Source organism: Copidosoma floridanum, unplaced genomic scaffold, assembly GCF_036245765.1.
Source record: "Copidosoma floridanum isolate Cflo_tuat_1 unplaced genomic scaffold, Cflo_Japanese_pri ptg000014l, whole genome shotgun sequence".
In the NCBI taxonomy this organism is placed as follows: Eukaryota; Metazoa; Arthropoda; class Insecta; order Hymenoptera; family Encyrtidae; genus Copidosoma; species Copidosoma floridanum.
Window position 1 is genome coordinate 7,457,672 of NW_028321891.1, and position 13,588 is coordinate 7,471,259.

Sequence of the window (13,588 nt, forward strand, 5' to 3'; positions counted from 1 at the left end):
TAATTTCACAAATTCAAAAATAATTTTTTTTTTCTTATCATCATACATACAAAAGTGAGTCTGCATCGAGAAAAAGTCTCCGATTGAAATTTACGCAACAAATGTGATTAATAGTCAAAGCATCGTTGTTATTATTAACACAGGTACAGTGAACGCAAAAAATGGCATCTCAGATACAACAGTGAGCTACCAGTCAACTTGTGAATTAATGAGTTTGAAAAAAGTAAATTTATAATTTTTTTTCAAGTTATGTATTACTGATGCTCTCTCGTTAATTTAAAATCAGTTTTGCAGGAAAAAATGTTTCTCTTCCCATTTACAATAAATTAATTTTATTTTACAAACTAATAAGCTCACAATGTAACTGTAGAAATTATTTTGTAAACCAAAAATTCGTTCTGAATTGTTTCTGAACAAATTTAAAATTTTCAAAGCAGTTAACAGATTTACTAATTTATTAATAGTATTCCAGTGGTCATAGTAAAGGATACTTAATTGGACTCAATTTGGTTTAAGACATAAAAAGTTGGAAAATATGAAAAAAGATGGACAATCATTTACAGCATTACTGAAAAAAATTGATGTTAAATTTTAACTCGTTCAGCAATCAGCTATAAAATAACTTAATAATTTCATTTAACTTTGTCACACTGAAATTGAGAAAGCTATTCTTTTGATTATATTCAGAAGTAGAAGTAAAATCATAATTATGACAATTATTTCGAAACTATTTCTATAAACAAAAACCCATGCACAAACGAAAAACTTAAATCAAATACAAATAATTTTTTTGAAAACCATAAAACCATTGATTTTCTCATATATCAGGCATGCTAAGTTAAAAAAAATCAAATGAGTATCTTGAGAATTAAAAAATGTTTGAAGTGCAAAGTTTTTGAATTTTTTTTGTATAATTAAGATTTGATTTTGAAAATGATTATTAAAAAAAATCATTGACTATTTAAGCTCTGAATTTTATGAATATTTAGTTTCCGTGAGAAAATTTACAGTTAGCACCACAAAACTTTGACAATCTCGAATTTGAAAAACAAACTCGGCAGTTTTAAAACTTATTTTCTTTAGTTCAAAGTCAACCATGCAACCGTGGTCATTAAGTATGGATTTTTCTGTAATAAGTTGAATTGATAGATTTTTCTATTTTTTAGCAAGCTTGATTCAAAGAATAATAAATTAAATATTCTATCACAACAATTATCGAAAAATCATATGCGCACGTTAAGCTTGCATGTATTAACGTAGGCGACGAAAACTTATTCCAGAAAGTCAAGAGGCTCGTGACTCGAGAGTCTTTGTGGGTATACATCAGATAACAAATAGACTACGGCTTCGAAGGTCCCAATACCAGAAAGCAACGTCTCATTACAAGAGACGATACATCTCGTGCTCACATCAATTAATTTCAAACGTTTGCACGCAAGTATACCTAGTTAGGATGGTAACCTGTTTATGCGACACTTTTGTATACAAGCCACTTATGAGATGGTAGCCAAGCCTCTTCTTGAGCCACTGCTGCTGTTGATTTAGGGAGGAGCCAGAAGTTTTTCAGTGGTAAACAAACATGTCTAGTCCGTACCCTTTTTACAAATTTACATCTTCTAAACAGTAATTAATCAAATTTATATATTCCAAGTTTTACATGAAGCAGTTCTGAAAAATATCTTTATTTATTTTATTATTATTATTTTTTTTTTTTTTTTTAACCAGAGTATTTTATCAGTTAAAATTTATAAAATACGTAATACAAATAATCCGGAGTAGTCAACCAGCTTGTAAAAAAAGTCCTCGATCTGATACATTTTGATTTGGAGGCCCTATCCTTAACTACGAGAAAATGGAGAAAATTTAAATTGTTGAATCTTGATTCGAGCGGAAAAAGCCGAGCATTTGTTAGCTGCAATCGCGAGTCTCGCGTAGTTTCCAAAATAGCTCCAACTCCCAGATAAACAGATCTTATTTTCAGATCACCAGCACTCTCCCTCTTTCGCTTCCTTACGATTTCTACCTCTTCCTCCTCCTCCTCCTCTTCTGAATTAGCATCTTGTCTTCGACGCGTGTGCGCTTTTCCTCCTCGCGGATAATTTTTTTCTTTTTCTCTTTGCGCGTGGCTTTAAATTTTCCCATTCACCTTGGACAATCGGCCGATCGTTTCCTCCAAAGTTGCTCTTCATGCGCGAAGCAACACTAAACAGACGCGCAAGCTGTCGCTGGGTCCAGGCTACCCACAAAAATCTGGTATTGGAAGAGATGACCTCCTGCAGCCACGCATTCTTTTCGAGTGTTCGTAATGATGTATTTTTATCGAGCTTGCTTGTTTTAAACTTTTCAATTGTTTAACTTTTTATTTTTCAATGTAAATTAACAAAATAAATCCACGAATACTAAAAATTTATGTTTACTGACTGCAAAAAAATACATTTTAATACAATGAAATTCCAAACTGTTAGACAATGGAGTTAATTGTACCTAATAATTATTATATTTAATGTTTCGAAAGAATTAAACTAAAACTAGTAAAACTGATGAGAGTGTTGAATTAACATCAAATCAATGAGTCATTTTTTTTTTAAATTGATTTTTAAGGTTTCAAAGAGACAGAAAATATTTACATTTACTTTCAACTAAAATAATTCCGACTAGCAATATTAACAATAATTGATTATATTATCATGCCAAAATACGTATCCATATAAATATTGTAATTTTCCAATAAGTCAACACTTATAATTAAATCGTGTTTTACAGAATAATTTAATTTAATTGTTAATGAAAAGAATGTTTAAAAAGGAACGAGACTTAATTACTGCTTAAAAGTTGTTTGAATTCTTGATTTAGATTAATTTTTTATCAAAAGATGTTATAGTTAAAAATTAAATTAGTATAAATTAGTATTTTTAAAATTAGTGTTGTTCAAATCAACAGATCAACATAATTTTTAATTGAAAATTCTTTGAATCAACTACTAAATTTAATGTTTAAAGGTTTTTTTTTTTTTCGTTAATTAAAACGACATTAAATTAAAAATAAAATTTAGATTTAATTAAAATACACACGGAATAAAAATTGTTTAGTTGCAAAAGTAAATACATTTAAAACCCCTGATCACACATTTAACACTTTTGTTAATAAATTAATTCATCTGTATTTTTGTCAATCCCATCAAGATTGTACTTGTCAGTGAATAAAAGGTAAGGCACCCTACGATCTTCCTGCAGTAATTTTTTTATAGTTAACATTCTTTAATTGTTCAGAGATGATTGAGCGATTTCTCAAAAACTACCAGCTCTAGTATGATGTGTTTAAAAAAAGATAACAATTCGAGCTGCAAGCTTGAATGGTATTGTTTCAACGCACTTGGATTAACAGCGTAGCAACAACTTGGGGCCATCGGCAACTCCGTCAGCCTATATAAACGATCGAAGCAAAGCGCATCAAAGCGTACCTACCTCGCGGACAGTATCTCCGTAGCCGAGCGTGCAAGCGCTGGGGCGGCATGAAATTACGGGGCTCTCGTGTAAACAGAGCTGGAAAGCTCGAGCTTGCCAGGGTCGCGTCGGCGTGTCTGATGACGCCGGCGCGGCCTGGGTGGGCCGCGAGCCGCTTCTTCACATGCTGTCCAGAAGTAGGTACAAAGATCCGTAGCAACGAGAGACACCGACTGACGTGCGTCCGTCAGGATAGCTCTGTCCTCCTTTTTTTTTTCTTTCCCTCAACTCTTTTTGTTTTAGTATTACACAGAGTTTTCAATTCAGTGGCACTACACCCCACTGATGTTTCTACATGTTTGGATACACTTTTTTAGGGCCCCTAAGCGAAAAGACCCTCTGACGTTTGATGGCTTCAGAGTTCTTTCGCAGCTTCGTTTTGTTTTTTCTGACTACCGATACTCTCCGTCGCAACACAATTTCATACGCGTCGTTTGTTTTTCCGTCCGTGATTAATATTAAAAATAGAAAAAACCACAACTCCTCGAATAACCATAATATATAGTATCCAAAATGTGGGTAAAAAAATTAAAATACTCCAACAAGTAGCTATGATTCGGTAAAGGCATCCCTCACGCGTTTCTGAACCACGTGTGTTTTCCACATTCTGAGCTAACCAAATCAAGAGTGGAAACACATCCAGTTGTAATAACTCCCTAAAAGTACGTGTTTTACCGCCTTCTCGAACATCCAGCAGCTCCTCCATATCAGTTGACCTATGGATCATGCATGTGTGACTGAAAATCTGGGGCTTGTCGTTAATGGGCCGGCAATTAAACATCCATGTACGATGGTGTACGCGAAGAGAAGAAAGAAAAAACAGAGGATGAAAGAAAATGTGAAAGCCCGATCCACGTCTTCGATCTGCGGTTTTCCTTTCGCATGCTGAGTAAGGAACACGTGCTCTGCTATTAAAGGAGATCGTAGGGCCCCGTCGGGTGGTCTATCATGTATGCGTCGTTCATTTTTATCATCAAAAAAGCTAAGACGTGCAGAGCTATAAAAGTTTGGTTCCCGCACGGTTAAGCTACGATGCATCTCGTGTATGTGTTACTTTTTCGATTATGTAATGGGCATTAACTGGGATTATAGTGGCATTCTGTTTTTTGTAATGCTGATATTAATGAAAATTATTCAAGATTTCATTATCAATCAAATTTACTTTTTCAATGATTATAATTTATTAATTAAAAATAATGTAATGTAATATTGGCACTGTAACTATAATATTTACCGAATAATCACATTTACTACGATTCAGTAGAATTTTTTATTTTGTCAGTAAGTTTTGGTAAATTTAATTGAATCAGTCATGTTATGACCAACTCAATTCCACTACTCTTCAGGAAAATGTTTATTTCAACGAATTAAAATAATATGTATTTCAAGTTACTACTTCTCACAAAAATTTTTTTAATCAACTATCTGAAACAATATGCATTTATAAACAATAAACCTACTTGGATAATTTAAACAATTTTGAAAAAAATCGTTTTCCAGTAACAAGGTTGTAAAAGTATAATTGAAATCAAAACTGAAGTTTTTTAATTATTAGATTTAAATATTGTTTGTAAAAATCATTAAAAGAAAATTCCTTAATCTTTCCTTAATTAATTCATTCCTTAAAAGAAAAAAAACATGTCATGGTTTGACTTTTAAGAACACCAGATATAATCAACCGAAATTAAACATACATCAATGACATTCATTTTCAAGTGTACGTGACTACGTGTCGAGTATCAATCGATAGATGCGTGATGTAAGCACCAATTTTTTCTCACAGAAGATAATATCTTCATTGGCTAATCAATTCTATATCCAAACTAAAATTCATCTATTAATTTTGTAATTTCAAAATAATATAATATATGTACTACTGACGATTGTATCACCGCTACAGTGATTGAATTTTCCTAAGAACAAATCAGATTGTAATAAACCACATTTATTTATGAAAAACCATAAATTAAATTTCACACACATATTTTTACTGTTTTGGGAACGGTTTTCCCAGCACCCGCAAATCTGTGTGCGGTCATGAAAATTGATGTACAACATGTGCGATCTTATAAAACTTGCTTTAATTTCTTACTATTTATTTAAGTTTTTTATTTATTTACTTGTTTTCGATTATTTTCAGTTTGCTTATCATGCTATGTAATTATACTTTTGAGAGAATCTGCAAAATATAACGTAAGTGTCTTTGGAGACTGTCAAAATTATCCTGTGCTCTTACAGTTTGTCTTAATATTGGGCGATTACAGGAATCTTTCTAAAAATCATGATACACTAGTTTCATCATAGTAAATAATACATCAAAATTTAAGAAGATAAATTGCAAATGTTATTGGATTTACTATGGTTTTTTTACTATAAACAAAGATACTTTACTTCAAACTCAATGAATTAATTACAGAATCGCATGAAAAGAAAAAACTAATCTAAAAGTTAACTATAAGCAAAATTATCGTTTTAGAATAAAGTGCGCCCAGCTTTAGGGTTTGGAAGATGCATTAGTTTAAATTATTCATGATGTCAAGACAAATAGCAATATTGACGACACCAGTGATTTTTCAATTCGTAATTTTTTTTGTTTTTGTTATAAATGTTATGCAAGTAAATCAAACTATATAAGCTTATACACACTTTTCTGACAACAACACTCGTATTTAATGTGTGATCATATTTATATAAAACTTTTTTATAAGGTTAATTGTACCACGAGAAGCCCATCAAGTTGTTAAATTCAACCAAGGAATCCAACCTCTTAATTCTTAAAAATCAGTAAATTTGGTTCGACCCAATACACGCTACAAAACACCGCTCACTCGTCACGAATCAGACATTTAATCCCGCAATTTCTCCATCTCAAAAAACCCTCGCTCAAAAATCAACAAAAACAAAAACAAAAAAACAAAAAAAAACCCAACCACGTTAGGAACAATGACAAGATCTCCCCCAAGCATCTCTCCCCCGAAGCGCTCGCTCGCCACCATCTCTCAACGAAGCCTCCAAACGCCGACTCCTCCAATCGCTGCACCCCGACCACGCAGCCTCCACCGTCCGATGCCCCGCCTTCTCTCAACCACACCGACCCACGAGCCAATGGCGCGTCACCGGTGCAGCCTCCGCGCGCGCTCACCCATCTCCTCCGCTCGCCAGCGGCACGAGAGCACCCAGTCGAGCGCGAGGTACCGAGGACCGCGTCCGCCAAACAACTCACCCCCCGAGTAAACAATCATCTCCTCCGCGAGCTAATGAAGATTTCGACAGCGCCACTCCACCGAAGCCCCGGAATGACGAGTTTGCGCTCCTCCGCCGTTTGATTATCACCGCAAACAAACAACCCACCGGTGGACGGACACGTGCGCGCGTGCTCTTTGTTTTGACGGACGCGAAAAATGCAGCTCCGACCGTCCTCCTATTGAACACCGTCGCTCCAACCCTCGTCAGCCTCGACATGACCAACGAGAGCGAGGTGGTGTCCTCGACGCAGCACCTTCAGCACCACCACTCGCATCTGATCGCACCCCCGCTGTCCAACTACTCGATGACCGGCGTCGTGGCCAGTACCGGCAGACCATCAACCACCTCCAGTGTCATATCCTGTCCAACCCAGGTTCAAAACAGCAGCCTGGACTCGGGATCCGGTCAGGAGCGCAAGCCCGGCGCCCGGAGACAGGAGAAGCCACCCTACTCGTACATAGCTCTGATCGCAATGGCCATCCAGTCGAGCCCCGGCAAGCGGCTCACGCTGTCGGAGATCTACGCGTACCTGCAGCAGCACTTCCCGTTCTTCCGTGGCAGCTACCAGGGCTGGAAAAACTCGGTGCGGCACAATCTCAGCCTGAACGAGTGCTTCATCAAGCTGCCCAAGGGCCTCGGCCGGCCCGGCAAGGGCCACTACTGGACCATCGACCCGGCGAGCGAGTTCATGTTCGAGGAGGGCAGCTTCCGCAGGCGACCCCGGGGCTTTAGGCGCAAGTGCCAGGCCCTCAAGCCACCGTACCACCACCATCCGCAGTTCCACCACCACTTGGGTGTCCAGGTGCCCGGGCCGTACGAGAACGGCTTCACCGGTGCGGGGGTTGAGTACGCCAACGGGTACCAGAACCAGTATCAGAACGGGTACCCGGAGTACGCGGTTTACGGGGCGGCGGCGACGGCGGATTGGCCACCGGCTTACGGGGACAGCTGCGGGCCGTACAAGGCCCCAGCGGCGCCCATAGCCGAGGTTACGTACAAGACGACCGAGGTGACGTACAAAACGGGGACGAGTGACGTGTACAGGAACGGTGAGCTGGGCTTCAAGAGCGAGCCGGGCTACGGGCACCAGGCGAAGGATCAGGTGGCCGAGGGGTTTCAGGGAGGGTTAAAGGAACACTCGCTCGGCCAGCACAATCAGGAGTTGGTCGCCGAGGGTGCTGGGGGCTACAAGTGCGGCGGTAACGGTCAGGTTCAGGATTACTACGTGGCGTATGGGGGGCAGCCGGCGGCGTCGATCAACGTCAACGCGGCCATACAGGCGATACAGTCCATGTCACCGAGTCCGGCCGCAAGCGCGGTCAATTCGCCGCATGGGAGCTGTCACACGCCCGGGGCAGATCAGGGTGAGTTTTTCTTTTTCCAAGTTGGTGTCTTCATGGATTTTTGTCCCAACAACTGGTTTATGATGTAGCTTGCGAGATTTTATTTAGCGGGGATTACAGAAAAAACGATGGATCCGTGGTTCATTTGAAATACGTACTCTTAGTTGTACCATTTTAGTTTAGCCAATGGACTTATTTATTCGATTGTTTGAAGCGAAAGGTAATGATGTTCATGAAAAACAAGATCATCGGTTGCGTTGAACGTAATAATCCCTTCAAAAACATTATTTTATTATTATTACCTAATAAATGATATACTATAAAGATATGATCAGTTAAAACTAATCAGAAAACTTATTTGGGAAAATTGTTAAAGTTAATTGCAGTGAATTGCTACAACAATTGAAATTTTGAGTGTGTGTCACAAAAATTATTATAAAAACGTCTGTAGACTACCTACTCCTGTATAGTACAAAATATTTAATTATTCATATATCTATCCAGTATAATACAATAATAAATAGACAGTATAGTACGAGAAATGGATATTTTATACGATAAAAACAAATCATTTTTATATAATTTACTATTTTTCATTTGTGTATAGTAGTTAATTTTACAATTGCACTTAAAAAAGACAGGAATATCTTTTTGATTTTTTATCCAATTTTAATTTTTAAAAGCTTGTTGTACTCTTATGACAGTTTAATAAAATATCACCATGAAAAAATTTCTAAAAATATTTAGTGCGTAATGACATAGATGCAACTATTTACTGCAATGATTCTTGAAATCACAAAAAGCCGATATTTTCTTATTAACTATTGCATCGAATTTATTATACATCACATATTTCCAAAAATTTTCTATGGTGATCATATGTTAAATTGTTGAATGAAAATAAAACAAGCTTTAAAAAATGAAAATCGGATAAAAAACTAAAACTATTCCTCTTTTTGTGAGTGTGATTCTAAAATTAAATATAAATTTTTTTATTTGATCAAGTACCTCTTTTCCATCTTACACTATCTTTTTGTTACTATATTAAATCAGACAACTTTATAAATTTATATAAATCGTATGCTATGTAGTGGTAGGGAGCCAGCTTAATCTCAATATGTTTAACTTAAAATAGTAAATATATTTTTCATACATAGAAAATTAAATAAAATAAATTGAATGGAATAAAAGAAGATTCTAATCGATCAATGAATAACAAAATACTTACGATAATAACTCGGGTAGCACGTTTAGCTAAAAATATTTTATGAAAAGGAAGCAAATTAGCACAGTGAATGCAGCAAAAGTATTATTTTTTGAACGAGTATTAATTTGAAATTCAATAGAAGTTGAAAGAATCACTTCAGGAAACAGAGTCATACGCAAACAATCAGGTTACTGACACAAAAATACAAAATATGAGAAGTTAAGGGATACAGCACATGGGTGGTACAAGTGGCGCCATAAAAAAACAAAAGACGCGTTGACATTTAAGCTTAAACGGGTAGAATACACTGCAACCTTTCACATTTTCTTCGGCTTTCAACGCTTATTAGGGAATTTTCTTACAGTTTTGAAATGAACACGGAGAAACAACATCTGGATATGACTGACGTGAGATGTAATAAAAAAAAAAAATTAACGGGAACACATGTGGTAATGGGGCATTTAGTTTTGTATTTTGGGGTCGTAAACCTTTTTTCTGAGCGCATAAGAAAAATATTATAAACTATTTCTTTTTCATTTCTTAAATTAATTTCTAAGAAATTAAAGTTAATCATTTCCTAAACTATTCTTCAAATTCTAATGATTTTTGGTATTTTTAACAGTCGTGGTTACCACTTTAATCTGTAATTAATTATGTTTATCTAGTAAATAGTAGCGTTACTTAAAATATTTAATGAAAACAATTATTTAAATTCAACAAATGTATTCATGCAATACAAAAAGAGAAATTTTTCATAATTTTACAGAAACTTTTATTTTTTGTTTACCATATCACATACTTATAGGACATCCATAGTAGAAAAAAATTTATGATTTAACAAATAACATGATGCAACTTTTTACACGTAAAAATATTTTTGAAAATTCCCTACACTATTTTGTATAAAATCCTTTAAGAAACATACTAGCTGCTGCAAAATTTTTGTTTAAAGATAAATTTAAACTGCACGACATTACACAGTACAAAATACAATCTTTTATTGTATTGCATGGATTCATTTGTCATTAATTTTTTTATTCAATTATTTTGAAACAAATATATTTTTTATAAATTAAATCTGCTTTATAATGGAAAATTTTTTTTAATAATTAAAAAGAAAAGAAAATAAAAACGAAACACTAGCAGAGGTACAACAAACGGCAGACTCGACACTGTTGCAAGTGCGGACCACACACGAGCATAATTTTTAACTGCAATCATATCCTCAGACCCTTTCCCACACGAATTTTTGTTATCTTAAGACTCTTTTAACGGCGCAATATGCCCGATGACGTGGAAAGAAAAACGGCTTTCGCTTAAACGATCAAACTAGGCAAAAAACGAGCTCCCCTAACTCTTATAGACGTGTATTTTTTCATTTACAAATACAACATAGTAATTGTGATAAAGAAAAAAAAATTTGGCTCATGCAAAGATATGCCAAGTGCTGTTAGTTCAACCGAAATTTGATTGGAACGGCAATAAAAATGATATAGTACGAAGAAAAAGATTAAAGTGTCCACTTGAGCTTAGGACGCACTTGAGATTCCGTACAGTCGCACAGGCTGCTCCAATGATTTTTTAGTAAAATGATCATAATCTTTTGATCACTTGCCCACGCTGTATTAATTTATTTTGTAGTTAATTAATCAAACAATAACGTTAACACAAAATAAATTCCATTGAAAAATAATACAAAAAAATCTTCAATAATAACACAGGATCATTAAAAAAAATAAGTAAAAGTGTAGTTTTCAACGACAATACATTTTCTACGTATTTTAAAGTACTGAATTAAAATTCGGTGTCCAAATTGCTCTATCACGTAACAATTTTTTACACTTGTTAATATGGGGACTATTTTAATCACTGAAATAAAAGCATTGCCACTTATGGACACGTTTTTCGTTGATGAAAAAAAATTGTGACGTGATAGAGCCATTTGGACACCAGAATTGAAGTCAGCACCTTAAAACACATTGGAAATGCATTGTTGCTGAAAGATACCCTTCCACTTATTTTTTTTTATGGTTCTATGTAATTGAAAGATTACTCGAAATAGGTATCGTCTTCCTTACAAAAAAGACTTAGATTTTCAATTATTATATTTTGTCGTTGAATTCTTCTGTGAAAATAATTTTAGGTAGATAATTGTATATTTATTTGTATGTTAATATTTTTATGTACAAATAAATATTTATTTTGTAATTGTGTTTACACATTTATTAAATCATTAAGTTTTTTATCAATGCATTCATTTATTTATTCATCACAGAACCCAAGACTATTATATTATTTTTACAATTAACAAAATAGTAACTTTTAGTAAAAGCTATGCAGACACAAAGCATACAAGTATTAATACTTTGATTGAATTCAATAAAAATATCTATTGGAACTGTCATAGTAAGAAAAAAAAAAAAAAAAATTAAACAAACTAAGTATTTGCTACTACATTAAAGCCGAATCTACTTTATCATGTAACAAAAATAATGTTTTAATAATTTTTTAAATATTTTAACAAAACATATAAAAATATTTTATAGAAAATTAAATCATTTATTGAAATATTTTGAACCAACAAATTAATTTTTAGACTGTCAAAATTTTATATAAATATTTATAACAATAGTAAACAAATCGAGTTTGTATGTCCTCTTTTTACATACGGGGCAATTGATATCATATCTCTAAAATTGAGTATAAATCACAGATGAAAATCATCTACTTTCGTAAAGCATCAAATAGCCCCTAAACATTCCAACAAAAATCCTAAATCACATTGTAAATCCAAGATCGCTAAAATCCGTATCTTTTTCAGGCATGAGGCTCCAGTGCTCGAGTGGCAGCAGCATGAACGGCGTCGGCAGCGCGGTCAGCAGCTCGGGTGGCGGGATCGTCGACAGAAAGCCGTACATCGGGCACACGGCGGGCACGCTGGGGTCCCTGGGCTCGCTGAGCCTGGGAAGCATCAGCAGCCTCGGGCCCACTAACGGCGTCGCGGGCGGTAGCGTGCACTCGACCACGGCACCGTCCATGTATTACGATCAGATCAAGTACTCCATTTAGTGGCGCTGAGGCGCCGTCGGCTGTTGTATTACGTGCATGTGAAAAGCGACGCAGAGACGCCAAGGAGCGTGTTGTGGTACCGATTGGAAATTTCGTCCTCTAGTGCCGTTGATGGATATGCCTTACCGATGTGCGTTGTATTTCCGTGAGAAAGATATGTCGTCGTCGTCGTCGCGATCACTCGTCGATCGGATATCTGTACCGATCGTTTTCGATGATTCACGATGTTCTGCGTGATTTATCGCATTGGTTCTTGTTGTAATGATTTTTTTTTTTTTTTTGCGATGCTCAAAGAGTTTTTACGATATTATGGATCATTGTTTTACGGATAGGAAAAAAAATCGATGTACCCCGAGTAATCGACTGATACGATGATTGTAGGGTTTAAAAGTAAAATTCTGCGTCACGTCAAATAAACAAATTTTTTTTCAAAGTTTTTTGTTTCGTCGTAAGTACTTTTTATGTAATTTTGTAGAGTTGTTATTCATAAAACATTAAATTTTTGACATTAAAATAACTTCAACTAAATAACGTGCAATTTTAATGTTTTAAAGAATTTATCGTATTCCAAAAAATAAACGCCTTGTAAGGGATGCTTACCAAAGACTAGTGACTTGAAATAAAAAGTATAAAAAGTTTCTTTTTGACCACTTATTTAAAAGCGTGAGATAAAATGTAAAAAATTTCACACCATTTAGAATAAGTGCGTTCTCTTGAATAGTTATACATAATCAAAGAGTTGCGTGAAGCTTGTCAGGAGAGAGTGCCATTGTTTGAGTCATTTTAATTAGTTTTAAAAAAATAGTAGTAATAAAAATAATTGTAATAAATTTTTTTTCACTTTAACACTGATGTTATTTATTTATTTTTTTTTTTTTTTTTTAGTGTTAGTGATTTCAGTCTCTATTAAACAGTAATTTCATAAAGAAATAAGACATGTGAGAATAATTTACTATCCAATCTCCAAATATTTCCCTAATATGTTTATGGTATTTGATAATTTTTTCAAACTGTTTGTCTCGTTATCAAACTTTAAAAACCGTTCACATCGATTTTCCAAGGGGAAGAATGAAGACGAAGAAACATGCTGTCAGCAGATTTTGGAAGTGCGCTCTCCTTTTTCTCGAGCCAAGTCGTAAAAGAACACATGATTCTTTACTATCTCGGCCTTTCAAGGTTTTATAGGCCTTTTTTCGTACCAATCATAAATTCTAACTCAT

General features: G+C 35.0%; 1 protein-coding gene across 1 annotated transcript; it reads left to right on the forward strand.

The window, feature by feature from the left end:
• Positions 1-3,511: 3,511 nt before the first annotated feature.
• Positions 3,512-12,522, forward strand: LOC106636116 (uncharacterized). Its single transcript, XM_089592122.1, has 3 exons — positions 3,512-3,689; positions 6,467-8,111; positions 12,113-12,522. Exons 1-3 carry the CDS (start codon positions 3,512-3,514, stop codon positions 12,366-12,368), a joined length of 2,079 nt encoding a protein of 692 aa, XP_089448248.1. The 3' UTR covers positions 12,369-12,522.
• The last annotated feature ends 1,066 nt before the right edge of the window (positions 12,523-13,588 follow it).